The sequence below is a fragment of the Pseudopipra pipra genome, chromosome 4 (assembly GCF_036250125.1).
Source record: "Pseudopipra pipra isolate bDixPip1 chromosome 4, bDixPip1.hap1, whole genome shotgun sequence".
NCBI lineage: Eukaryota > Metazoa > Chordata > Aves > Passeriformes > Pipridae > Pseudopipra > Pseudopipra pipra.
The window spans coordinates 2,809,017-2,835,708 of NC_087552.1; the positions used below are offsets into that span (position 1 = coordinate 2,809,017).

At 40.1% G+C, this 26,692-nt stretch overlaps 1 protein-coding gene across 22 annotated transcripts in view; it reads right to left on the minus strand.

Moving 5' to 3' along the window:
* CAMK2D (calcium/calmodulin dependent protein kinase II delta) overlaps nt 1–26,692 on the minus strand; it is a 115,978-nt gene that overhangs the window by 46,484 nt on the left and 42,802 nt on the right. For all 22 annotated transcript variants that reach the window (XM_064653862.1, XM_064653854.1, XM_064653864.1 and 19 more), the window contains 3 exons: nt 23,666–23,725; nt 5,656–5,710; nt 439–504 (listed from right to left, as the gene is read on the minus strand). In XM_064653862.1, the coding sequence (XP_064509932.1) occupies nt 439–504; nt 5,656–5,710; nt 23,666–23,725 (181 nt within the window). The remainder of the gene's footprint in view (nt 1–438; nt 505–5,655; nt 5,711–23,665; nt 23,726–26,692) is intronic.

The following is a 26,692-nucleotide window of genomic DNA, read 5'->3' on the forward strand; positions in this document are numbered from 1 at the left end:
TGTTTAAGTAGGAAAAGGAAATCAGCGATTCTGGACTGGGAACAAAAAATGATATTTAATGTAAAATTCTTGTATTTCGAACTCAGATCAGCAAATGTAAGAATCCATGGGTGAGATAACTGAACTGGTATGCCCAGTTTGCAGAGGAGAAAAGAGGGTAATGTTTTAACAACTTCACCAATTTCCAAAGATTTTAACAAACTGAGGTGCAATTTTGGCTTTTTCAGATCAGCAGACATCAAGACTTCACGTGAGTTCTCCATCCCGCAGTCGTGAGCTCAAAATGCCAAACTGTGCCCTTCCAAGTCTAGGAGAACTCCAGGGGAAATTCTAGAGTCTCCCAGACTGTGCTAGGGAAACTGATGCCAAACACCAGGAGATATTTAAGGAACTATCCTAGAACTATCAAAGGCAACATAAGAAAAACAAATGACTTACCTGGCATCTGCTTCACTATAATATTCTCTTGCAACTATATCTTCGAACAATTCACCTCCAGTGACTCTGTTACAAAAAGCAAGATGGGAAAAAGGAGATTTCATGTATGAAAATTAACTTGACAGGGAGAAGTCAGAGAGGAATAACCAAAATATTCGCACAGAAATGCAAGAGGTGCAGGAACTCAGAGGTGTACTCAGGTGCCAGAAGGGCTATCTTTTTGTGCTTTGACTAGAAAGAGGATTGCTGAGTTGGAGGGAAAGTATCAGTAGAAGCAGAGTTCCTTAAACAATTTAATGGCAGATTTTTTTCCTAGAAAATATTCAGTTATCTTTGTCCAGAAAGTAGGAATAGTTTAGTCAAAGTGCCACTTAAAATAACTTAAGAGGCATTAATAGGATGAGGGAAGAGCTGTATGATCCAAGGATCACTAACAGAAGCAACTGTGCATCATTGCATACTCAGGATTTCATTGTACCACCAGTGCTTTAATGGTAGGAAGTGGTTAAAAGGAAATAAAACTGTGTTGTTATAGAAAATAAATACTGAAGATGAGCATAAACCAGGCTTGCCATAAAGGAGAGTTGTAAGGGACGATTCTGGTACAATAATACATAAATGGGCAACAGCTATGAGTAAAAATAAGGTTAAAATCAGAAGTTTTCTATCAGTCATAAAGTTGGTGTAATTAAACAGGTTTTAGTGCTCTATTTTTAAGATGAAGATCAATGAGCTTTTAAATAAAATCATAAAACTTGTCTGCCTGTGTGGACAAGAGTGGACTCATGGAACAGGAAGACCCCTCCCGTGACATTTCTCTTCCATGGAATATGCTGGCATACTTTCACAGTCAAATGCAATTCTTCATATATATCAGTGCTGTAATGAGCAGTCGAAAATAGATGTAAACTTTGACAATTCCTACAGCCTGGAGTACCCACATGCCCAGGGTAACCAGAGCACCTAAACACAGCCTCACCACACTGGGTGCACAAACTCCTGCAATTCCTGCTTTCCCAAGCCTTCATCTACTGAACCAAAATAATTCCTAGGTGAGATCTATGTTTGTATTTCATTACTGGTTAGGAATGCAGATATTAGCACATTATACTCTCAATACATTCCCAAAAGTAAAAGCTTGAGTGGGCTACAAGAGACTTTAAGATGTTTAAAAATCTGTACTATGATGAACACAATTACTACTGAACACAATTAAATTTAATAGTATTAGAAAGTTAAAAGTGAGCATGCTTGGAACCTTCCCAACTGTAACATTCATTTGCAAACTGCTGCACTAACACTTCGAGGAGGATCCCAGCTCTCAGTCACGTTAGATGATGACAGAAAGGACCTGCTCAACCAGCAGCATCGCTCCTTTCTTTGAGAAGGCCAGTTGGAAAACTTTATTTCCATGTTTTCAGTTACATGTGGGTTATACCATCCATTCTCTGACTTTACACCCTACTGACTCTGAAGGTAGAGACCAGAACACTATTTAGTACAAAAGCCTGCAGTAAAATCTGGAGGAGGTAAAATACCTTGTCACCTAATTTGTATTCTCTTTCTTTTTGTCTTCTACCTTCCAGAAACTGGTTTTGGTTGCTGTAACACAAAATGTTTGATTGATGCATATTTTGACAGTCTCTCATATCTCCTTTTTGCATATATATTTGTCTGCCACGGTTCTGGTAAAGAGGAATAATTCTCAATTCTCGATGAATGAAAAAAACAAAGTATCCTTTGATCTTACTCTTTCCTAAAACACTTATTTTTGATCCAAGGCAAAAGAGAAAACAAAAAGCTTTAGTCATCAAAGTGCCTTTCAGTGGGAGAGAATCTCAAATTGACGCTTGTTTTTCTGTAGCACGGAGGAAAGAAGGGGATATGAAATCCCACTTGCTGACACTAAACATTTGCTTGGTATTCAGAACCATTGTTAAATGAGGAAAAGATAAAAGCAAGAACAGAGCAGTTGAATTGCACTGTGACAATCAAACAAGCAGTCAACAATTCCTGTGCTCTGTATCCAAAGGATACTTTAGGAATAACTCTCAGAAGAGCTAAATGGCCAGAAGGAGGGAAGGAATAATGGACTGGCACTAATGCACTTTTCCTCCTTGGTTGTTACTATAATTATTTATTACTAAGCACTTGTTGCTCCAAGAGGTTGTGGAATTTCCATATCTATATTATTGCCTCCAGTGAGGTTGTATTTCATGACAGGACATTCCTGATATGAGCTCTAGGAACTTTCAGGGTACAAACTAAAAGCCCCTGGTTCTCACAAATTCCAAAGGTTCTTTTGTGATTTTTCTGAAGAGCAGACTGAAGTGGCAACATCTAAACCACGTGGGTTTGTTTAAACAGAAGAGGTACAAGCAACCTGCAGGAACACCAAGGCACCAGGCATGTCTTCTGGAAAAACTGCAGCATTTCATAGTTACAAATATAAGAGAATAATTAAAAGGAACACACAAATTAGCAAAGACAGCTAAAACAGGCTCTGCTGATGACCACACTGGCATGGTTTCCTCCTAGCTTACGTTTCTGATTTCTTGAATTGCTTTAAGGTGCAAGGAAGCAAACTTACAAAACTACGGTGGCCACAGAATTTTTACATTTACCTGTGGCCTTTCTACTTCTGAAAAAGAGATGTTCAGGCACTTACCCAAGGCAAACACTGTTTTGCAATTAGGCTATTTTTTTTGTATTTTTTGTTTATTTTACATGGTCCAGGCCCTCCACTTGGAATCCAAAAGCAATGCCAGGATTCTTAATGTACCAACTGTTGCATTTCATCAAGTGCATTAAAATGTGAGACACTGAACACAGAGGATCTCATTGACTTGCACAAGAGAGTCTTCAAGTGCTACAGCTGTTTCCATTCAGATCCAGCAATTAATACTGACAGAATTGATTGGATTTGAACTCATCTAATATCATTAAGGCTGAAGACAGTCTCACTCGTGCTTTGCAACCGAAATGGGCTGACAGATGTAAATCCTGACTGCGGGTGCCTTGACCAGTGAGGGAAGAGGAGCAAAAACTTCATGAAGTCCATCATTAAATCCATGAAGTTCATTGTCCAATGTCCATTTCCCACGTGGATTTTAAGAGAATTCCACCTTCCCACTTGATGCTACAACTGTTCACACAAATGCAGGCCCGGAACAGAACACCTCAAACACTGTTTTTTCTCCAGATAAAAGTACAGCAATCCCTGAGGTACACAAGTGAAGCAACAGGCCTTTCTTTCAGAGTGCAGACACCTCTGTGGCACTTATCCCAAAGAGATTATTAGAAATTCAAACCAGAAGGTGACAACAACTGGTTTTTTTCTATCCACAGAAAAGGCAGTCTTCTTCTCTACTTTCTTACGTGGGATGCAGTCTAAGAGAAATTTCTAAAGAAACAGTGGCACTGAATCCCACACAGTCTGAAAGAAATCATTAAGAAAATGCCATGGTGGCACGTGTGGGTGGAGTGACAGTGTTACACCACAGCCAGGCTCCTGTGGAATAAAAATTAAAGAAAGAAAAGCAGGTACTGGGCCTTCACGTTCCAAAAGTGCAAATGGTACCTTTTTATCGTGGCAGCTCCTTTATGTACACTGCAACAAGGCACCAACCCACGTATTTGTAACTGCACTAAAAGATGGAATCTTACTAATAAACAGTATTAGTGAGCATTAAAGCAATGATTTCTTAGTCTGAATGTGAAAAATTAGCTGTCAACAGGCATTTTTTGTCATTTGGCAAAAGTTCTTCAGGAATGCAACCTGTTGCTTCTCCAAAGACAACAATCAGTCTGCAAAGTTACTGCCTTTACCATTTAGATGTTTTCTTTGTTGTAAAAGAAATAATTTTTCCCTTAAAACCACAAACAAAACATAAAGGCTTTATATTCATGTTTGAGCCTGTTCCTATGTTTGTCCTGACAGGGAAACAAAGGAAGTTCCAGGCAGTTCCAGAATGCTTCCTGCAGGATCTAGTTTTCTGCCAAGACAGTATCTTCGGGTTAGGTATTAATTTTTTATTGCAGAATACAGGCTCCTATTTGTTCTGTTACTATCAAGATATAGATACTGGTATCTACAACTGTGAAGTTGTTCAAATGTTCTAGTTCACATGGCAGTCACAATCCCCTGAGACAAGTCTGGCACTACACAATGAGTTAAGGCAGACGTGGACTAACTGCAATTGCAGTGGGCCACAGTTTGGAGCAGTACAGCAAGAAAATTAAAAAGCCACCAGTTTGTCAAAGGGATATTGTCCCTAGAACTAAGAATTCTGCATGCACTTCTTAGAAATGTTGGGGACTAAGGACATTTTTCCAGTTCCACATAGAAAGATTTCCTTTGTAACCCTTAAGGAAAAAAAAAAAGCAGGACAAACCCCAGTTCGTGTCAGAGAACAAGTGTGTGTGTGTTGTGCCCTGGAGCCATTTCCCAGGCAACAGTCACAGCACTTACCTGGGATACACATAAGTCAGATATAAACTCCTGTTAGGATTTGATTCCTGAATGTCTTCACTGCAGACAATTTAGTATTTTGTATTGTAATGTTGTGTATTTCTAGTCTGAAATCTAGTCTCAGAGAAGTCTTTACAGATTTCTCCCAAAACAATTAAGTGAGGATATAAACCAGAATGTAACCTGAACATGAAAGCACACAATTTCTTGTGGAAGATCCAGGTTCTCACTCAGCCATGCTGAATGCAAATAATTCTGTTTGGATGCTTAGAAATGAGCTATTTCACATTTCTGGGGTAAAAATGTATTCTCATTCTAACCAGCAAAACCATGGCAGGCCTAAGAGAGCCACCTAAGACAGGTGGTTTTATCTGTTAAATCATATATTGCTCTGGGTTTTTTTAATGTTTCTTTTACAGACAACTGGCTTGCAGCAAATTGTCTTTTCTGAGTGGTAGTGTGCTTAGCTTTGGCAGGTATCATGCAACTTTTACTTACATACCTACATTTTACATTAAAATCCACTTCAAGGGTACATTTTTTAATAGTTTTTAATACAGAATCCTTACAGGGACATGCAAATGAGTTCTTGCACATGCAAATAACCAAATGTTACTGTCTTTTTAGCTGTTTAGCTATTTGTCCACCAAGACCATGCTACTCGAGATGCAAAACTTGTCTTTGCATCTCAAAGTTGAAATACCACATCCCCAAACTTGCTAAAAATAGGCAAAACACATACTTACAAGTCAAAGACTAAGTAATGGAATCCTTCTTCTGATATGCTGTCATGGAGCCGCACTGTGGAAAAGGAGGGGAGAAAAGATAAACACCAGTCACCTTTTTCATGTCTGTGATGCCTGTGGTTGATTTTGAGAGGGAAAAGAGGATTATAATTCTGCTACAGCCCCGTGTCATGTTTACATACACCTGTGTGCCCAGATCTAAAGTTTTCCCTGAAAATGGCCTAGCCAGCTGCAGCCTTCATTTTTGAATTTTTAGAATTCACATCACATCGTGGTACAACTGTGAATTAAGTCCTGTAGTTTTTCTTAATTACTTTAAATGAAATTGCAATTTCCAAAGCTGATACAGGAAGCTTTGTCAGTAGTTTGATTCAAATAAGTATCATTTATAGAACCAAATAAAAAAATCAGGTTAATCTAAAACTGATCTGTGTTCAAAATTGATCTGATGAACAAAGTGTAAAAGAAAAGGATTTCCAGATCTCCCCAGATGGTAACTCCATGTATTAATCTTGTTTTTATACAATACATGACATTTTTTTAAAAATATGATCAAATAAACATGACTTTTTAACTTAATAATATTTAGCCCAGGGAAACATCTTGTGTTTACACAATACTGAAGAGAAAACCAGCTCTTGCCTGACTCAGTGCCCAGAGCTCGTGATGATTCAGAGGAGCCAAGTAGGTCTAAATCAGAATTTGTGGTTTTGGCTGGTTCTGTAGTCTAGATTAGTCGATGTTTTTGTGAAGTGCAAGCCACCATTCTTCCCCCCCCCAAAAAACCCCACTGCTCACTAACAGCATTCTAGTCACACAGGCAGAATGGAACATGATATTTGATTTCCCATATCAGGTATGGATAGTGAGAACTACCAAAGACTTCTGGTGACGCAGAGTATTTGCTCCTCACTGTTTTCAAAGACCTCCAAAGCGGGCAAAACAACCCAGATTTTTGAAAGGGCTTTAGCAAATTGAATCAAAGTGCTACATGCTAAAATTCAGAAATGAAACTTTGGTTTTAAACCCAGAGAGTCTTAGCTTGAGCTTGAATAACAAAATTAGAGCCAAGAGGACGAATTTTGTCTTGAATAGGGCCATCTGTTACTGAGCAGCCCAGGATGGCACCGTGTGAAGGGGTTTTCTGAAGCAGAAGGTGCTCTTGCTTTGTCACATCCTTTTCTAGAAGAGGGCTCTTGGTTCAGGGTCCCACAGAACCATGGCTCCATCCCTTCTGACTAAGAAAGGCCTGTGATTTGAGATGGATGATGTTTTTCTCAGCCTGGCGAGGCTAATTCCTTACTAGCCAAACTCGAGTCTGACACGTCCGTGGGGATATCTTCCTCAAGGATCATATTCTGTCTTTCCCTTTCCTCCCAAATGCCTGAATCACAGAAGTGAGATGGAACAAATCCTTCTCTGAATCAAGATCACATGCCCCTGATTGTTTTTGGAAAGGAAAACAGGCTGAGGCAGCCAGGGAAGAGCAAAACCGCCTTTTGGCAAGGGCTTCTGTTGGCTCCTTTGGTCAGTTCAGACACAGGGTTATGCCAGTAAATCTACAAGGTGAAAACCCCAAATAAGCAAGGGCAGAGGAGAAGAATCCCTGGTGCAGACAAGGCAGAGAATCCAGAGGAAAGGCTGCACAAGAGCACAGGGGCAAATCCAGCACATGTAGCAGGCAGGATTCGGGCAGGACAAAGCAAAAGGCAGCAATTACACAGATTATCCACCCAGGATAAGAGCTCCCATCAGGAACTCACACTGCCATTCCTATTTCCCCAGAGTCACAAAACCTTCCTCAGTAGTAACAGTTCAATTTACCTTTTTTGAAAAGTTAGACAGTTAGATCTAATCATTCTGAACTGGAGTTGTTCCCTCAGTGCTGTAGGGAACAAACACACGATGGGGCAGGAAGGACAATGGGGTCATTCTTTTCCCTTCTCCCTTCTGTAGCCCTGTGGTCACTCTCCTTCAGTGGGTTCCAGGGAAGGTGTTTAACACCCTCACACAACTTTGTTGGTTGCTCTTCAGCAAACCATTTGAAATGCCTGACAGGAATCCAGGGAGCATGCAGCTCTTTCTTCTGGAGAAGTACTGTAAGCTCAGGAAACATCAGGAATATCCCTGACTGATTTTCATCTGAATTACTTTCCAATCACCACTCTGCAAAAGTCATAATTTATAATTTTGAATAATTTCATATAATAGTTTTAGGGAGAACTCCCATTAGCTTTTTTATCTTTGTACTGAGCTATTAGTGTGGGCGAGCTCCAATCTGACTGAAAAGTAAACTGATGTCCATTACTTGACTTTTTGTCCTAAACTGTAGTATTTTGTGTCTATTCCACAGAAAACAGTTGATATAATGGCCAAGCAACCTTATTATCTCCTTTCTGAATTTCTGCAGTTAAAGAAAAAAAAAACCCACAACAAAATAGTAGTATTCCACATACTTTCAAAGCAAATCAAATTCTTCCAGGTAAGGAGTCAAGTCAAACAATAGATAAAGTAAGAGAGAAATTCTCCAGGATAAAGATATTTAACCATATCAAACTACTGCCTAAAATACTTGTTTGTGTGAAATTGCTGCAATGGTCATTTTGCTAAATTTGGGAACATGTTACAAAGACAAATTATTTAAGGATAATTAAAACCAGCTAATGGTAAAGGCCCTCATTTTCCCTTTGGCACTACAGATTAAGATCTCTGGACCCCTAGAAGCACTAATGCTGTCACTCTATGAAATCTGATGTCTTAGGAAGTTACAGGGGTCATTCATCAGCAGTAGAGATTTAAAATGGGTTTCAAAGTCCCAAAAGTTTATGTCACATTTGCTAAAATATGCAAATTATTTCTTTAAGTTCCTGCCTTGCTGCAAAAAGAGTGAAAAAGGGACAGATGTGCTAACCCTCCATGTTCACTTCCAAAAGTGTATTACAGTGTTTATGAAGATCTTGCATAGACCCCTCTTATCAGAAAAAAAACCCCAACCTTTCCAAAATGAACTTAATTAGTTAATGGAAGGAACTTAATGGAATGACTTAATTTAACTTTGGGGTTTCTGTGAATTGGTACCTGCCTGCCAGTAGGTATGGGATAAACACTAAACATGAAGTAATATTTTGCACATCTAAGAAAATAACCCTCCCCATGCTCTGTTAAACAAAAACCAGTGGCATCCTGCAAGATTTACTGCCATTAAATGACTTTATGCAAGTCAGCAGGGCTGTGTATGCCATTAACAGGTGGCCTGTATTCAGCAACAGTGAATCAAAACTACAGAGCTTCCAAATTCATTCAGAAGATACACAACTTTTTTATTACAGTGCAAATTCATGGTTATTTAGGGCCAACAACTTGAGAAAAAAATCCTATTCATTTGCATCTGAATTGGTATAATAAAAAATGATGGGAAAAATAATTAGGCAATTTAATATTTGGAAAGACTGCCTTTGTCCCCGAGGCACTGCAACAGCAAGTGTTGACTACCATGAACAAAATGCCATATATTGCAGAAATATTTATTTGTGACCAAAACCCTCCCCCGTGAAGGCCCTCACACAATAAATGTCTGTATTCTGATTAAATGCCAGGAATATTTACATTCTCTGCCTTCATTAAAGTCCCTCAAGTCTACTGCATGTGGAGAAGTTAGTCTGCCAAACTGTTCACGTTGGTAAAAGACTCTTGCTACACAGAAAATAAAAAATCATTTGTCAAAGTAGATAAAAGATTCAATTTTGCAGGGAGGCTGAGTCCAGGTACATGTCAAAGCAGATGACCCCAAATTCTCAGTTCTTTTGTCATGATGAGACTCTTGTTTCATTCCTGCAGGGTGAGGACTATCTGATAGACTTTAAAAATAGAACACCTCAAATAAAACAAAAAAAAAAAGAATACAAACCCAACATGTATCCCAAAACATATAATTCTGTGTCAGGAGACTCCGGGGAGAGCAGCTGTAGTAACTGACACTTATTTCTTTAACCAGCAGGTTTTTGTGGCTTTTCAGTCCCTGTAAAACAGGTGTGTGTGCATTTATGTGTGCACACATGCCCAGAGTGGGACTGTGGAATCGTATCCCAGATCCCTGAAGTTAAAAGGAACAGCTGGAGATACACCTCTTTAACTATTCATGGGTGAAACCAGCAAAATTGTATGGAGTTGTTGAAGAGAAGAGCAGGGGACTAAAATGTACACCTGTATCTTCATGGCTTCATTTAATACATAACCACGGCATTTACTGGAAATCCTGTGTTTTCAGGTTGAGCCAACTCCTCTTTGCAGCCAAACCCCTGATTTTGTAAGTTTAACAAGGTTTTTTACAATGCAACAAAAAGCCTTTACAAATGTCATCAGATTAAGCCTTATGAGGATAACTGCATGGATTAAAAGGAAGGATGACACAAATTTTTGCTAAGAGCAAACTGATGTCTCAGCTGCCAGTGTTGATGCTTTAAGCACTAACAATTTTTAACCATTTTAACATTCATCAGAACACTGAAGAAGAGGGATAAAGACACAAGAATTGTAAAGACATAAGAATTTCATGGAGTGTTAACTAATAAAAGGACAAGTTGTAAGACAGAGATGTTACATCAATTAAAATTTACTGGCTCAGAAAGCTGCACACTGGACTTTAATGGAGGGAGTTAGACCTTGTCCCTTTTGATATTTACAGTGCTGGCAAACTCTGGGAACAGATTTATATAAATAATATTGGGACCTACATGCCTACAAAATTGGATACTGGGAGGACACAGCCTCCCTTCTTGGCTTTCCTCTGTTAAAACACACAAAACACAGACACACAATTTCTATAATGACCACTCAGAGAACTAGGTGTGGTTATTTTTTAAGTGCTCCCCTTCCATGAGGACCAAGCCCCAAGGTATTTAAAGGCATCAGCTTATGAAAACAAAGCTGCCCTACTCTAAATATTTTAAACAAAAAGGAAAGCAGAAGATTGCAATCCTATGGCACAACCCAAGAGGTACCACAGGAAAGGAACCTCTCACCCAGGAGCAGCCTTAGACAATGTTGGCAAAGTAATCAGCACCATATTTAAGGCACTTTTATTGAGTTACAATCACTTCCAGCAAACTTAAACTAAACCTTTCAGTCTGTAGTTAAATTTCCTAAAGCTTTTAATTCTTGGCCTTTTATTTTTTTTTTTCAATTTTAAAACCTTTTCATTAGTTTATTATAGACCATCAGGTAAAACCAAAAGGGAATGACTGTGTATTCAAGATAACTTAGTAAAATTCTTCATTTAAAAGTTGATCAGAACTGTGATAACCTAAAGAAATAAGAAAAGATACAAAGATGGTCTTTACTGATGTTTATGTTGGATACTCAAATTTTTTTAATAACTGAGTGATACTCCAAGTTTTGTATGCTTTGAATTCAGTGACCACTCCTACTTAACTATCCTAACAAAGCATATTTGTAATTACCCTGAAATATTGATTTGACCAAGGGGTAATACTGAAAATGTAGTATTTATATGTACAGTCATTGTTTTTTGGTCTCTCGATGCTTTATGAGAACCAGGACCTTCAAGTTTTAAAACAGGGCATTCTGGCAGCTGGAGACAACTAAAGCATCAATCCTTTTCCCTAAAATTATTATTCAGGTCATTATATTCCACTGACTTTGCAACACCATGGAAATGCAGCAGGGCTGAAGAACCAACTCTATAGTTTGTTAGATGATGTATTTATCCTAATTCAGTTAGTGAACCTACAATAAACATGATGCACTCCTCCCTGTCTCTGATGCTTGACTGAAAACCTGACATTCCTGCCCATTTCTTCCCCTCAAGATGCAGAGAATTTTAAACTTCACTAATAACAGTAAAAAATAATTTTCAGGCTGTAAGAACAAAAAGGAGAAATCCAAACCCACACCCAACACTGATTTAAAATGCAAATACTCATTTTGCTAAAGGAACTGCTTTCAAATTTGTGACTATACAGGCATTTTCTGTTGTGAAGAAAATATACTTCAACTGAACTTCAACTGAAAATTTTTCTAGGACCCATTTAGAAGAGTCCCCCAGTCACTCTGGTGGAGCATCATCAATAAATTATGGTAAAAAAGATGTTTGTAAACGACCTACCTTAATGAGGAACTTAATAAATGACCATGTAATGTCACAGAGCAAGCTGGTCTTTTTTGCTCTTTAATGGACTGCAATCCTTAATTATTAAGGATTTCATTTCCCCCAGCTGTGATACAAATGGCCACAGAAAGAATTCCACTTGGCTGTTCCAAGGCACTTAACCACTCTGAGAACCCGAGCAGCACAAAAATCTGAAACAAATCCACTCACACTGATAAACACACGTAAACATTTGCAGAAGTCCTTTCCATATGGACTCCATCTGTTGGGCAGGACCTACACACAACTCCAGTTTGACCCACTGTCTTCATTTCCAGCTAGAACAAAGAACCAAACCTGTACTTCCATGAGGCTGAACTTTCCATTTCCAGCAAGAATTTCCATACAAGAACGTGGGTTTGGAGAGAAAACCACAACAATAAATTTCACTGCTAAAACAGTCCTGTGCTGGGGGGACAGAAAACACAAGTAATTGTGTTTTGTCTCATTCAGCTCCCAGTGTCATCATTGGATTTGCCTCAATTCCAGATTCCCAGAGCCATCCCACTGCCAAACAGAGGATGAAAACCCTCTCTTGTAGGCTCTGCCCTTAAATATATGTGAGACACTGCATAAAACAGGCTGAATGTAGCCTTTCAATATATACCTCTACATGTCAAAATTATCATTGCTGTCAGGCTGATCTCCTGAAAATACAGGAGTTCAGAAAAAGCTGGTTTTTCACAAAAATTACACTTAAGACCTTGTAAACAATAAGTAACTATAAAGCTATAAAGTTCGTTTTACCTCAAACTGGAATAAATAACCCATAAAATGGAAACTTTAATTTACTTTCAAATGAAGTTGTTCCAGGGAATTCTTGCCATCCCTTCCTGTGGGAAGATGACAACAGAATACACAAAGGAACTTTATTTGCCCTTATTTTTTACTGCAGGCTGTGGAGTGAGCATTACAAATATTACTTGTGAAGACCTTTGTCTACAAGAGAAAAATGCTCCAGTTTATGTTATTATGCTGCCATAAAACCAAAGTTTATGCTCTCTTAATTCAGCTTAAAACAAAGCATCAGCTAATTTAAACTGAACCAATTACCCAGTTTACGGAGCAGTAGGTGGCCACAAAGAAATAGCTACATCAGTTTAAAAATAAATCAGCTTTTGATTAAGCTGGGCAGCTTTTATAGGCAGCCAGACCTAAGATTCCACTTCCTACGTGGGAAGTTTAACATTAATTACCACTGTGCTGGAAGTGCTCCACCAAATGTAACTCCTACTGCCAGTCCCTCATTTAATCATTATCTTTGTGTGATCTTCAAATGCCCCAGATTGGCAGCGAAGATCATGCCTTGCATCCTCTTTTCTGTGAGATGGAGAAGTTGAAAACCCATAAAAATGCAATATAAAAGTAGTCACACCTCTCAGGGACGTGGTTAAAAACATGAGACAAGCAGGTTTGAGCTCATTTTCTGAAGACCTTTATGCAGTACAACCACCCCATTCACTGAATCACAGTAGGCACCACCTTTTATACCATGTCAACATAACCTCTAAATCATTTCTTAATTATGCAGTAATGCCCAGAAGTCCTCAGAGATCAGAAAAAGCTTTATTCTGAAGTGATGGCAGCATTTGCAGGCCCTCGACCTGCTCCAGCCAAAAAAGTTACTTCTAGGACAATAAAGTCAACTTCAAAGAAAATTCTATATTTTGTGGAATTAGCCTATTACTTTCTTATGTTATACAGCCCCACTGTAAATTTAGCTTCTCCCTTCCTTTATCTGAGGGGGTTTTTATATCTGTGCAGGAAAATAGGGCTTAAAGCCACTTTCCCAGGATCAGGTCCCCAAATTTTGTGCTACCAGCTTTGAGGAAAGAGACCTAAAATGGATGGGACAGACCTAAAGCATAATTATAGTGCCACTTCTGTCCTTGGTGCTCTCTTTCACAAACATTAATCCCGACTGTGAGCAACGGGATCATCCCAGAGATCAACCCCATTCATAGGAGCTTTCAGTAACTTCACAGAGCCCGAGCGATTCCAAGTGCTGTGCCCAGACAGAGTGTTTCCATAATAACCCCACTGCATCTCTCTCCACTGGGCTGGGCTCAACACCATCTGGATTATTTTCAGAGTGAACATGCCTTCCCCCTCCATCAATTAACTGCCACAGGAAGTCACGCCCCCACAACTGAAGGCAACTCTAAATTACTGTCATTTCCCTAACGTGCAAGTTTACGAGTGAACGAGGATCCCAAATGATTCAATGTGTTTGTTTTACAGAAAGCAGGGAATGCATATTAACTTAATAGATGACAAACTTGAGGCTTATGATGAGAAGCTGCCATTGTCTTTTAATCACAGCCTCACAATAAATGGAAATTAGAGAGTTTGTCCTGTCCCGTGGGACCATTTGTAAGACTGTAATTAACTCAGTGACAACCCACATAAACTTGGGTGGAAAAGCTGCAGGAGGGAGCTGAAGCCAGTCTGTATTCTCAAAACCAGACTACTAGTGCTGGTGAAATCTCTTTCTAAATATTCCTCTCATTTAGCACATCCAGGAACTCCCAAAATATATCTCCTGCAGCAGATAGCTGCAAGCCACTCAGCAGCAATTATGGTTTTAGACCATCAGCCGAGTCCTTCCCGGCAAGGCTGAACAGTCAAATTCCACACAATCCCAGCAATAACACCAGATCAAATATAAATTGAATAGCTCTCAAGGTCACCTGACAAATAGATGCATGACAAACACATGAATTAAACAGCACTATTTGGATGGTACAGTTGCTGATACATGAGTGCTACTCACTGCTGTGCAGCACAAGGGCAGAAGCTGTGGATTTGATTACAATACAATTTACCAGAACATCCTCAAGACACGAGTATCAGGAGCAGAGTGTCATGCTTGGCCCAGTGTGGCTGGAATGAGAAGCTGGATGTATTTAAAGGAGACAGACATGCAGAGGACAAACTAAAATTAGAAGCACATTCCCATGGGCAGTCCATGAGAATACTAACACTCCGGTGAAGCCACTAAAAAAAGAACTTCCAAATTTAGAAGGTGACTGGGAGGAGAGAGGTATCATTAAACCCCTCTCAACTGAGAAAAAAAAAAAAAGCCTGGATCAGCAGTTTTGTAGGAGTAGGAAAGTCTTCAGTGCCTAGATCTGAAAAAACCCAGTCTGAACTGAGCAATTAGGAGCTATTTATCCACTGCCAGGGATGGAGGTTGGTGGCATTTGCAGGGTCAGAGCATTCACTGTGTGCCAGGGTGCAGCATGTGGAAAGCCAAGCAGGCCCAGCCTGCATCCTTTGGAATGCCATGGCTTCGATAGATACTCCCAGCAGCAGAGCATCAAAACCAGGATGAAAAGGGACTTTGTGACTTTTTAAAGGCAAAGGTTTCAAGGAGCAAGAAAAATCCTAAAGGACTCCTGAAACACTTGCTAGAAGGATGCAGAAGTTGCACAGGAAATGCAAAAGGCAAGAGGGAAAGGGATTTCTCCATGTGACATGACAAGCACAAGGCCAGCATATAAAATGCACTTCCAAATGCACACCTTGCAACCAAAGAAAAGCTGCATTCCTAAGAGTTTTATGTCACAATACTTAAACATGAAAGCAGATGTAATTTTAGGAAAAGAACAGAAACATCCTAACAGGGATGCAGCTATATTCAGGAATATTCACTTTTCCTTCCAGGACCTTGTTGGCTGATCAACAGGAAAGACTTTGGAGAATGAAACTGTTCTCCGGGGTGCAAATGGCAAGATAAGAGGCCACAGACACATGCTGGAGCATGCAAAATCCCAGCTAGGCACAAAGACACTTTTATTTCTATATTTATTTATTTTTGTGGACAGCAATGTGGTCAAAAACTGCAGTAGCACCTAGAGGGGCTGTGCAATCTCCTTTCCTGGACAGCCTCCAAACTCAGCAGGATGAGCCCTCAGTAATCTAATTTTACTGGGCATGGCTTGAGCAGGGGGTTGGGACTGGATAACTTACAGAGATCCCTTCCAACCCACATGATTCCATGATTTTTCACAGGGGACAGGACATGTAAGTAAAGCAAGATGTCTGGGCAGATGGGAGTAGCCCCACAAATTCCCTCTCCTAATGAGCTTCCTGGCTTTCTACCCCTTTGGAAAAGGAGCTAAGACATTCCACAGTGAGCTTCCAGAGCTCCACTCCTACTTTATGATCACCTAAGTCAAAACATGATCCATGGGCCAAAGTCAGGAGCCCTTCCTTTTGCCTCTTGCTGCTCCCAGCTCACACCCCCAGCATTGCCCCATTCCCTCACTCGAGCGCTTCCTCCTCCTCTCCACTTGTGCCACCCTTCCTCCTTTCCCTCTCACTTGTCCCATTGCTGAATTTATCCTTTTCTGCATGACACAGAGAAATGAGGAGGGGTAAGAGTGGGATCAGCTCCGAGGTGCCCCAGACAGGCACACACTTCCTCCTTGGAGGGACCTTTTCCAGAAGCAGGAATGTACCAGCTGACAGCTCACCCTCCCTGGCTTGGGATGCCAAACACTCCAAACGGGCAGATTTAGGCTGCATGAGAAACAAATGCAGCCTGAATGGTAACTCCCTACTTTTTCTTGGAAAAGGAAACAGGTTGAGACAGAAGTGTCCCACAGAACTGAGCCCAGAGCCAGGAATGCCGAGGCTGCAGTTGGGTTATCATGGAAAGCACCCCACAGCAGTTTTACCTCCCATGCAGGAGCTGCACTAATGCTGTCCAAACAGTGACACCCATCCAGGCTACTGAATATTCTGCAACCCTTTTTCTGTTCAGGTTTGGGGTTTTTTCACCCCCAACTCAAGTAAAGGTTCACAGTATTTGGGAATCAATCCAAGAACTAGAGCAGAATCCACCTACAAGACCATCAGCAGCACTGTCTGCAAAAGCAAAGGGAGCAGAACTTACAATATCCCCTAAAAATGCTCTAAATTGTCTGTACTGGCTTGACTGAAAGAAAAAGCTTAGTTTAGCTGAAGTAGTAGAGATCTCTGTTTTTGGAGGAAAGGGTCCAGAGGAAAATTACATATTTGTGGTTTAGCTGGGAGTCATGATGTCTATCCCTATGCATAACACGTGGTTGCAGATTCATAATAAACAAAGCTTTCAAACAACAAAAAAAAAAGTAAGTTCTCAAAGATCCAGCCTGTGTGTGCAAAGAGAGAGCAATTCATTTCAATCCAGCTTATTTACTTGAAGTCAGCAATGCAATTATGAAACTCTTCCTTCCAGAAAGCACATACAGAAAGCAAAACAAAACAAAAAAAAAGAGATGAAAATACAGATGGGAAGTGCAGCAGCCACCCGAGTGCTCCCCCCCTGCAGCAGGTTCCTCAAGAGAGGTGTTTAAATCCCACTTCCCCGTTTCTGTGGATTACTCTATTTTACATTTAAAATGAGTGGCTGCAAAAGCAGAACAGACTTTACGGAAAGAGAAGATGTTTAAAAGAACCCGGACGCAGTGTGAAAAGAATTTTCATGCATTTAAGGAAACGTACAAACCCAGCTCTAAGCCAGCATGGAAAATGCTTCAAGGGCTGGTTCACACTTGATTTATACTTTATCATCCCCTATTTTGGTGCAAATTAGGCATATACTTTGTGAGGAAAGCAAATGACAGAATTTGTGGCAAATCCTAGCAGACCCTCATTTCCTCAGTCTGTTCTGGGTGCTGCCACAGTTATCAGGGATATTACAACCAGCAGTGCTTCCCTCCAGCTCGAATAACCTCGTGCTCCATTAAAAGGAAAGGGAATTAACGCAGCATGGCAAAGAGCACGGGCATTGTCTATGCTCAAAGACATTTCTATGCTTCACAGTAACCCAGAAGAGCAAAACCTAAAGTGGCAATGCCACTTTTACCAGAGTAAAAGGATTATGCCGCGAGGGAAACAGAGACAAAAGCTGTGACACCCAATGAAGCTGCCTCCACCCTTCTTTGCTGGTGCACTCAGGCCACATTATCTGCTTCACATGTTACATGTTGAAAATTACTGACACATTGATTAGCACTGAAGAACTTACAGTCTGTGAACTATTGGGTTTTTTTTTTGATATTCCACTCACTTTTAGGGCTGCCAGCAGCTCTTCCCCTCAAATTCTTACAACATCAGAAGTTTAAAACTTTCAGCCTTTTCCTCTTAATCATCAACCATGTATTCAAAACTTCACCAGCTAAAAGGAGTGAAATGCACAGCAACAACAAAAACTGCTGAGAATAAGAGACCCTGCAGAAGAACCAGCTGCAACAAACCCCACGATGTTTGTTCCTTGTGTGTTCTTGCCTGCTTCAGTCCCGTTCCAGTACATTTAATTTCACAAATAGCAACTGCAAAACCACCTTCTGTTTTCAGTTGTTGCACTTCACTAGTCAGCTACTTTCTGCAGCCACAGCTGAGCTTGAACACTGAAGCTGTTATTTTATAATACTCATTAAATTTGCTTTTACATTAAGTATGAAATCATGTTATATCACTGGTTTATTCGGTTTCTTGATGGTTTATTTTAATTCACTCAAGAACTAACGGTTCACCTTCATCATCATGGAAATTGCAAATTTAATTAATTCAACAGAATGGATGAGATTTAAAATTGTTGAAATGATCAGCTCATCTAAGCAATAAAAATAATTAAAGGAAGTGAGAGCCTCTAATGCATCAGTCCCACGTAAACAAAAGCTTCATATTTATATGAAGAGCTATATTTCTTTATTTATTTGCATAGCTATAGTTCATATATCCCTGAGGGCCATGTTTTATCGAGCATAAATTTATGTAGTTGGGGATTTGTATCATTTTCACTGCATCAGGAAAGAACTATATATTTTTGATGTAAAGAGTGAAACCTGAAAGTAAGCCCAGAGTAAACGCCGTGCTAAAGAACAACATCCACCAAACCTGAACAGGCCTGATTTTCACTCTCTGTGGTTTATAGAGAAACTTAACTAATGCCAGCTGAGCTACTCACAACTGTGCCACAGCAAGTCAAACGAAATTCAGAAAGGATTTACCACATCCCCATTTTTGTATATTAATAGCGTTTCTCTTCAGATTCCTGGGACTTTATGAAGTCCCATGCACGTACTTGGGTCCAAAAAGGACAAGGCAATATGCAGCTTCTCATTTTGCCCTCCATGAGGAATGGAACAGCCTCTGTGCTCGTGGGCTGTGCTGCTGTGGGGAGGTGAGAGCCAGGCTGGGCAGGCAGACCTGCAGGAACAGGCTGAGGACTATTAGGGCTGACATGGCACCGTCTCCGCTTGGCAGCCCTACTTACCTCTAAGTACCCTGACTTACAGAGCCATCCAGGGACAACCTGTCCTGCTGCCAAAAGGACTTCATTTATCACCTGAAGGGCTGCCACATGTCAGTAAAATCTGCTCTTGCCTTTTGGGCAGGGATGAAGGTTCATCAGAGTCAGACCTGAGCCTGAAGTAGTTGACTAATAGATCCTGCCTGACGTATCCTACACACCCCTGAGGAGGGGGCAATGGGCAGATCATGGGCAAATTCAGCTGGGGAAAGACACCCCTGTTACACCACGTTTGAATCAATACTTTTCCAGACTAGGTCAGAGCTTGCATCATCAGGCTAATGCAGATTTTATCATCATTTGGGATATCATACATCAAACTTAGCAAAGCAGGCTGTAAAGCAACACCAAAAGCAATAATAAGATGGTGCAACAATGCTACACCACCAAAAACACGTGGATTGCAAGACTAGAAATCAGACTGTTAAAAGATTAACAAGACTGCTAAAAGAGGAACAAGAAATCAAAGTTTACCAAAAGCAGATAAAGAACAGAAAACAGGAAAATGACACTGGAACTCTTGGTGAAGAGATGCGATGTTATCTTGGTGAAGATTACTTTCCTTAGCCATTTGCTTTCCAGATTTCTAAATTAAAAATTTGGAAGCATTAGTACACATAACTGCTGGAAAAGGAATAGTTACACAAGATGACAAATACTTTCTGGGTATCTGTTCAGCAAAGGAAGGGAGTTTTTAATGTAACCTGATGTGCAGTCTCAGAAAGGAAAAGCACTGTGTTCTCCAAACAGCAAGGCTTTCATTTTAAAATCTGTTGCAAAAGAGCAACCCTGGACAGAGGGATGTTACAGCCACGTCCTCATGGTAAGAACCTGAGAAACACAGCAGTGCTGGGAATTAGACTCCTGGACAAAGCACTGCAGCCCAGGAGCTCTGTTACCACAGGAACACGAGCTGTGCTTGCCCAGAAATTTCCTACCACAGTGGAACAGAAGCCAGATTACTCAAGAAATGCTGGAAGAGGAGAAAATACCAGTATTGCCAAAGACTGACTGGAAAGGAAGGGCTCTGAGCCCCCACAAAGTTTCTTCCCGAGGCCTGGAAGTTCACCTAATGGATTTTGCCTCACTTTAATTCCCACATAAAATTCAGCAGGACTCGCTTTCTACCACAATGATACAAAGAAGTGAGGTGAGAAGAGGCAGAAATCAGAACATAAGCAATGAGTATTGGTAAGGAATAACTGCAGGTAGAAAGGAATAATTGCAGAGGAAATTCTGTGGGTTTTAAACAAACTTGCATATATACATTACTGAAGTGGGAAATGGAGGTGACTACACAGCTGGATAGAGAAGAAATCTTGGATTTGTGAAAAGAAAGAATAAAATAAAGAGATGCTGAAAAACTACCTGAATTAGTTATGTGCAAACCAGAGTCTGGACAGAGAAGTTCAGCTTTCAGAGATGTGTTGAAGCTCTACTTGTACAAGAATTGAAACCAACTACTTCAAGGTATCTTACTCTACTTCAGAACCACTCCTTCAGCAGAAAAGCCTAATAAGAATTCATCTCCCTCCATACCTATTTAAATACCCTACTCGTGAACATTTGGCAGATATGTTGATCCCTGAAATAATAATCTGATGTCAGAAATACTTCCAAGAAGTCCACAGGAAATACGTTTGTTTCCTCACAGTCATTTTGTTTACAGGGATTCCTTGGGGAGATTTAAATCAGGAACTGAAGTGAAAGTATTACCATGGGTATCTCCTTATTTTCCAAATTTCAGAGGTTTACCCTTTTGAAAGAAAGAATTCTGATTTAGTCTTCTATTTTCTCCATAAGCTTTTCCAAATCATTTGCTCAAATTTGGCATTTATAAGAAATGAAAACACTCAAATCCAGTTACAAGACTGCTCTGCCAATACCAGAGGAACTTCTGAAGTTTAGTACCTCTGACTGCAGAGTACTGTGGAAAGCCTTTTTTAAATGTCATCCTCAGAGTTCCAAACTGCATAATGGCACTCATTAAATAAAACTATCAGCCAATAAGATATGAAATGGGTATAAAAATGGCATTGTTGGGAGGCTAAAAATAGGTATGTCGATTGTTAAGAAGTTTAGTCCTGAAATCTTTCTTATCCTGATGAAATAACTAAAAAACTAAATATTTTTCTAGGTAGGTACTAATTGGAGGTCTAACTTGGAAATGCAAAACCAAGTGATCTGTAAAAGTTTTTGATAATTCTCTGTTTTCTCTGGAAAGATAATTGGAAAATATCTCCAATGCTTAGCATTTAATTTTTTTCAACTGTTTCTCTAAAGCAAAAAATCTTGCCCATATGAAAAATACAATGTGTTTACTCACAGGCTAAAATCAAAAAAGTGACTCACCACAGCTGTGCTGCTTCACTCTGACTGCAGGCAAAGTATGAAAAAGGTGACTAACAAAGGGTTTACACTCTGGAGTATCTGGTACTGTCCAAGATTTGGAAGATAATTAACGGAGGAAACATACAACGCTATTATCATATAGGTATTGTTTTAGAAATAAAGTTAACCTGGAACTGACACCTTCACACAAAGTCACTTTTGAAGGGAGACTTAATCAAGCTAACTAGGGAGTATAAAGAAGAATAAGGCTGAATGACAAGTGAATTGTAATTTCAGAAGTCTGTGCCCTGCAATGAATGTGTAATTCAAAAGGACAAGGAATTAAAAAAAACTACACTGGAGGAACATGCAGAAAACCAGGGATTTCATCTTTGAGAAACTGTCCAATCAACTGAACCAGATCTCTGCTTTCCTCTAGAAATCACATAAAAAAATTTATTCTTTATAATTTCTTTTATTTATTTTCTAAATTATACTTATTGTTGACAAGTTTCTTTTAGCTACACAGGCAGAGCTGGCAGAACAGCTGACAGCAGAAACTCAGTGATGACAGAACACAACGCCTGCTGCCAAACCCTGGCATATTAATTCCAGGCCATGAAAACTCTTCTGATGGGCAGATCCAGAACATGGCATCTTTTTTGGAACAGGGGCAGAACACTGTGTCTAGGATGCTTTGGATTGTGCCCCCTGGTGCAGGTGGTGAGGTACAGAATTAGTGCTGACTTGGAGCCCTACCTGCCTGTCACCAACGCTGCCAGTGCCTGTTGGCACTCCCGAGTCACACCCTCACAAATATAAATATTCCATGTGGAACACACAGCATCTGGACCACAACCCACACTGGTCCAAGCTGCTCAACAAGCTGCAGACACGTGATCACATGGCACCAATTTAGACTTTTGTTTCAGCTCAGCTCTGTGCTCTTCAGCCCTTCCACTGCATCCATTTATTATTGGTTTTTATTCATCTTCCCTGGCTTGTTCCAACTCAGAGATACACTCTAGTTACAGCAAAGTGAATGACTTTAGAGTCTGATAGCACCAGATGTGTGACCATGACTTCTCCCCACAAGGAGTTGTACCTACCCTGGTCTTCCCCCACTTTACAAAATTTTGGTGGGGGTAAAATGACAGAGATATCACTACTCTTCCTCCTTAAACAAATTTCTGTGTCAAAGCTCAAAGCTTAAAGGAGCTGTTTCAGAGACTTGACATTTCATTTTTGAACAGTGGCACATTTGTTTTCAATTCATGTTTATTACTAAAAGGAAGGAGATGATTTTATCCCAGGCACAAAACAATTATATTCGTCTAAAAATGTCCCTAATACTTCTAAATTAAAAATGAAAAGGAGGAGAACTAACCAGAAGAAAGACCAAGCAGACTGCCAGGTGCTTTTGGAGTGCCAAGCATACGTGTTTGATTAAAACATTTGGTGAGATTACTTGTTTTTCTGAGGACAACTTTCAAGAACGTGCATGGGGACAGAGGAACAAGATGGACAGGAAATTCCCACCCTTCTACAGAAGTCTCAGGTACAGCAAATATTCCTGTGAGTGATACCCTTGGCAAACTAATTCAGTGTCTGAAAAACTGAAAAACCCAGATACAGTTCCTTGAAGATCAAGGTACTTACCTGTTTATACTGTTTCTAAAGGAAGGAGACAGGCACACCCCACCCTCCCAAATAACTTTTTTTGCTCTATATAAGCAGAAAACACAACTGTGGAAATAAAAGGGGCAGAGCTTTCTGCATCCACCCATCATTCCTGCAGAAGAACAGAATCTCAAACACAGAATACAGGATAAAATAAGCATTTCAGTAAAAACAACTCTATCCACATTCTGCAACACAAACACCGTTAGCTGAAATTCTTCTGCAGGTCTCCAAAAGTCATGGGCAGTACTGGAAATAACTCCTCCTACACCCTGCACAAAAAAACCCCAAACACTTGGCATAGAGAGCAAAAGCTTAAGGATGGAACAGTGCACATTGCTTTAGGTGATCCATCAGGATATTGCATCCCATGGCAGGACTCACAGGGAGCACCATGTTACAAAGAAACAGTCGTGCCTGGAGATATTTGCCCTTGACTCCTCTGAGCTGCTATTTGTACTCATTATTTTGCATTTCCCCTCCATTTTCTAAACTGACATATACTGTATGAAGCAATGAAAAGTTCCTACCAATATTGGGATGCTTCAAGAGGCGACAGATTCTAGCTTCCCTTTCCAGTTTCTGGTGATCTGCAACAAAGGAAAGCAAAACAATTGCTTTTAGTATGAAGATTAACACAGTTCAGTGTATTTGCTTTAGAGAAGCAAAAAAAAAAAATGCATCATGTGATATGGAATGAACAAGTTCAGAAAAAGTTGCTGTGGATGACAACTCTAAAGGGTTAATAATTTTGCAACACATGTTAAAAGAAAATTAAAAAGCTCAATCCTTACTGCAAAGTATCCAGACAGTTAGATATGCAGGTTTTAGATAATTAGGTTTAAAAGATCTATAACAGCAGATTTAAAATAAAACAGAAAAAGCAAACATCATCTTTAAAACACTTAGCACTTTAAATCTGTAAAACAGAACTTTAAATCTGGAGGAAAAAACAAGAAGGAAAACTTTAATTTTTCTGTCATTTGTACTTCCCAATATTTGCAGTCAACTCTAACAATAAGAACAAATGGAATCAATTCTGCATATGTTAAAAGCTCAGATTATTTTTACACTCTATTAAGAGCTGGGATAGTTCTTGAGCTAGTCACCACTTGCCAGCTGAACCATCATATTCTGTGAGGTCCCAGAACCTACACCGACTGCATGAGAAAATTTGTCAGCTTAACTCTTCTTCAATAAAAAAAAAATAAATTTCAGACAGTAAAAATTAAAAAAAAATTTAAAAATCTACACGATTAAGCTGAAAGTTCTTTTAGGAACCTAAACTCTTGCACTGAAGTTTTATGTGGAGAAATTGAGTTGCAGCAAGTTTGAAACACAAGCACAGACATATCCAGTTACAGCCCCTTAATGTCAATCAGCTCTGGCTGAAACCCAACCGTGGGTTGAGCTCTTGCCACGTTACACTCAGCACACAGGAGATGATCTGAAAGCAAACTGAGCTAGGCTGGGCTTAGGAGAAACAAGAAAATGTGATCAGTGTCTCAGGGGAAAAAAACCAATCCAGGGCCTATTGGTCATTTGGCATCAGAGCTCTATCTCCGGGGCACTACCAGCTCTGCTTTGAAAGGCAGTTCTGTACCACCTCTATACTCACAGGAGCAGCCAGCAGAGCCAAAAACCTGGAAGGTGTCCCAGAGTCTTCTATGAAGTGCTAAAAACATCCTATGTCGACTCTTCAGGAATTACACGGATACAATAGAGAACTTCATCTCCAACTTTGAGGATAAACATTTGAAATTGCTTTGCTATTCGTTGCTACACCACAGCTTCTGAACTGATACTGGATAGGATCAACTTTTCACACCCATTAAATGTTTTCATTGGTTGTTTAACTGCTTTTATAGACTCCTGGAATGGTTTGGGTTCAAAGGACCTTAAGGATCATCTCACCCCAGCTGAGAGCCCTCTGAAGCCCCAGAGCAGGAAGGCACCACCCGGGTGAGGTGATCTGGAGTATGAACATGATACAACTGTTCCTCCTGCTCCAGGGGACAGACAGTAAATTAAACAAGGTGAAAAAACCAGACAAGTAACTGTTACTTCACAATTTGCTAGGTGAAATAAACTCTCAGCTGATGGAGCATAAACTAGATGGAGCTCCTTCATTAAACCAAAAACTACGAGTCTAAACCTGCAAGATTCGGGCAGCTCTTGGCTCCCACTGACGTCACTGTGACATCACATTTTGGCATCAACTGCTTAAAAAAATAAAGGGTACCTGCACATGTTCAGGTACTGAAATACTGACTGAAGTGCTGAATGCTGAAATGACAGCAACTGTAACTGAACAACATACTCCATTTATTCAGCTACAGAAATTCTTGCCTGTGAAACTTTATAATGCTAGAAACTTTATAATGCTAATTCTGATGCTACAGTTATTATATTTCTCCAAAAAAAATACATTTCCTTCATAAATTAATATGTTTTCTTAGAGACAAAGCTCCACGCTGTAAGGCCTCCCAACGAAAAGCAGCCAGAGAACACAGTTGTTACTCACACTTCCAGCTTACTGGCAAAGCAAGGACATGCCCCACGTGTCATGTGGTCACAACACCCAGTCAGAGGTGGCTGTGCCTGTGGAGATGCTCCAGGCTGTGCCATAAACCTCCAGGATAACTGATGATCTCGTTCTACCAAAGGCTACCACGCTGAGATTAATATTCAGCTCCCACTTACACACATGGCAGTGGGCTCAAATAACAAATCCTAGAGCTGCCCACTTCCAGGTATGAGGAGAAGCTAAACTGTGATTGCATGATACAAGAACAAGAACTGTATTGATTAAAAAAGCATGCCTGATCTTTTTGCAAGTCACCACAAAAACATCTTACTCAGAAATGCTGCTGGATGTGCTGCAACATAGAAAGGTTACATCATCATTATTGCCTGCATTACAATATTCCCAGATTTTCCCTCCAAACTGAACTAGTATATTGACAGGTGCCAATTAGGTGGTCTCTGGTGTCTTGTGAATTAGAGTAATGAGCTCTCTGCATTTAACCCATTCAGTAATTGCTACTACATCTAATATAAAGGAAATGCCAGCGACTGGAGGTACCTCACAGCACATACACTGTGCCCCGAGGCAGCACAAAGAGCATCAGACAGTCCCTGAGTCAGGGATTTAAGTGGACATTAACATCCAGAAGGTAACAGTTGCAATTCCAAAGAATTAAAACATTCCTTAGCATTGTTAGAGGAACCTGTTACTCAGAAAACTTCTGAGTAAGTCTGCAGTATGCAAATTTTTGGAGGGGAACCAAATGTAAATTTAACTTTGCAGGGTGCTCCACTCTCCTTTAAAAACCTGCACATTTGTTCTATGAGTTACAGGGAATGCTGTGCTCCTTCCTCTCTCCACTCAGCTTATTTCCAAGCCCATGCAACTGCAAATGCTGGAGATAAATATCTATTTCTGTTCCCCTGGTTTCTGCCAGGTCTCAGTTACTGGTGAGCTGAAGGTGAATGTCAAAGGGCAGGTGGAACCGAAATACTTGGAGCACTCAGCTCCCAAACATCTGAAGTGGTAA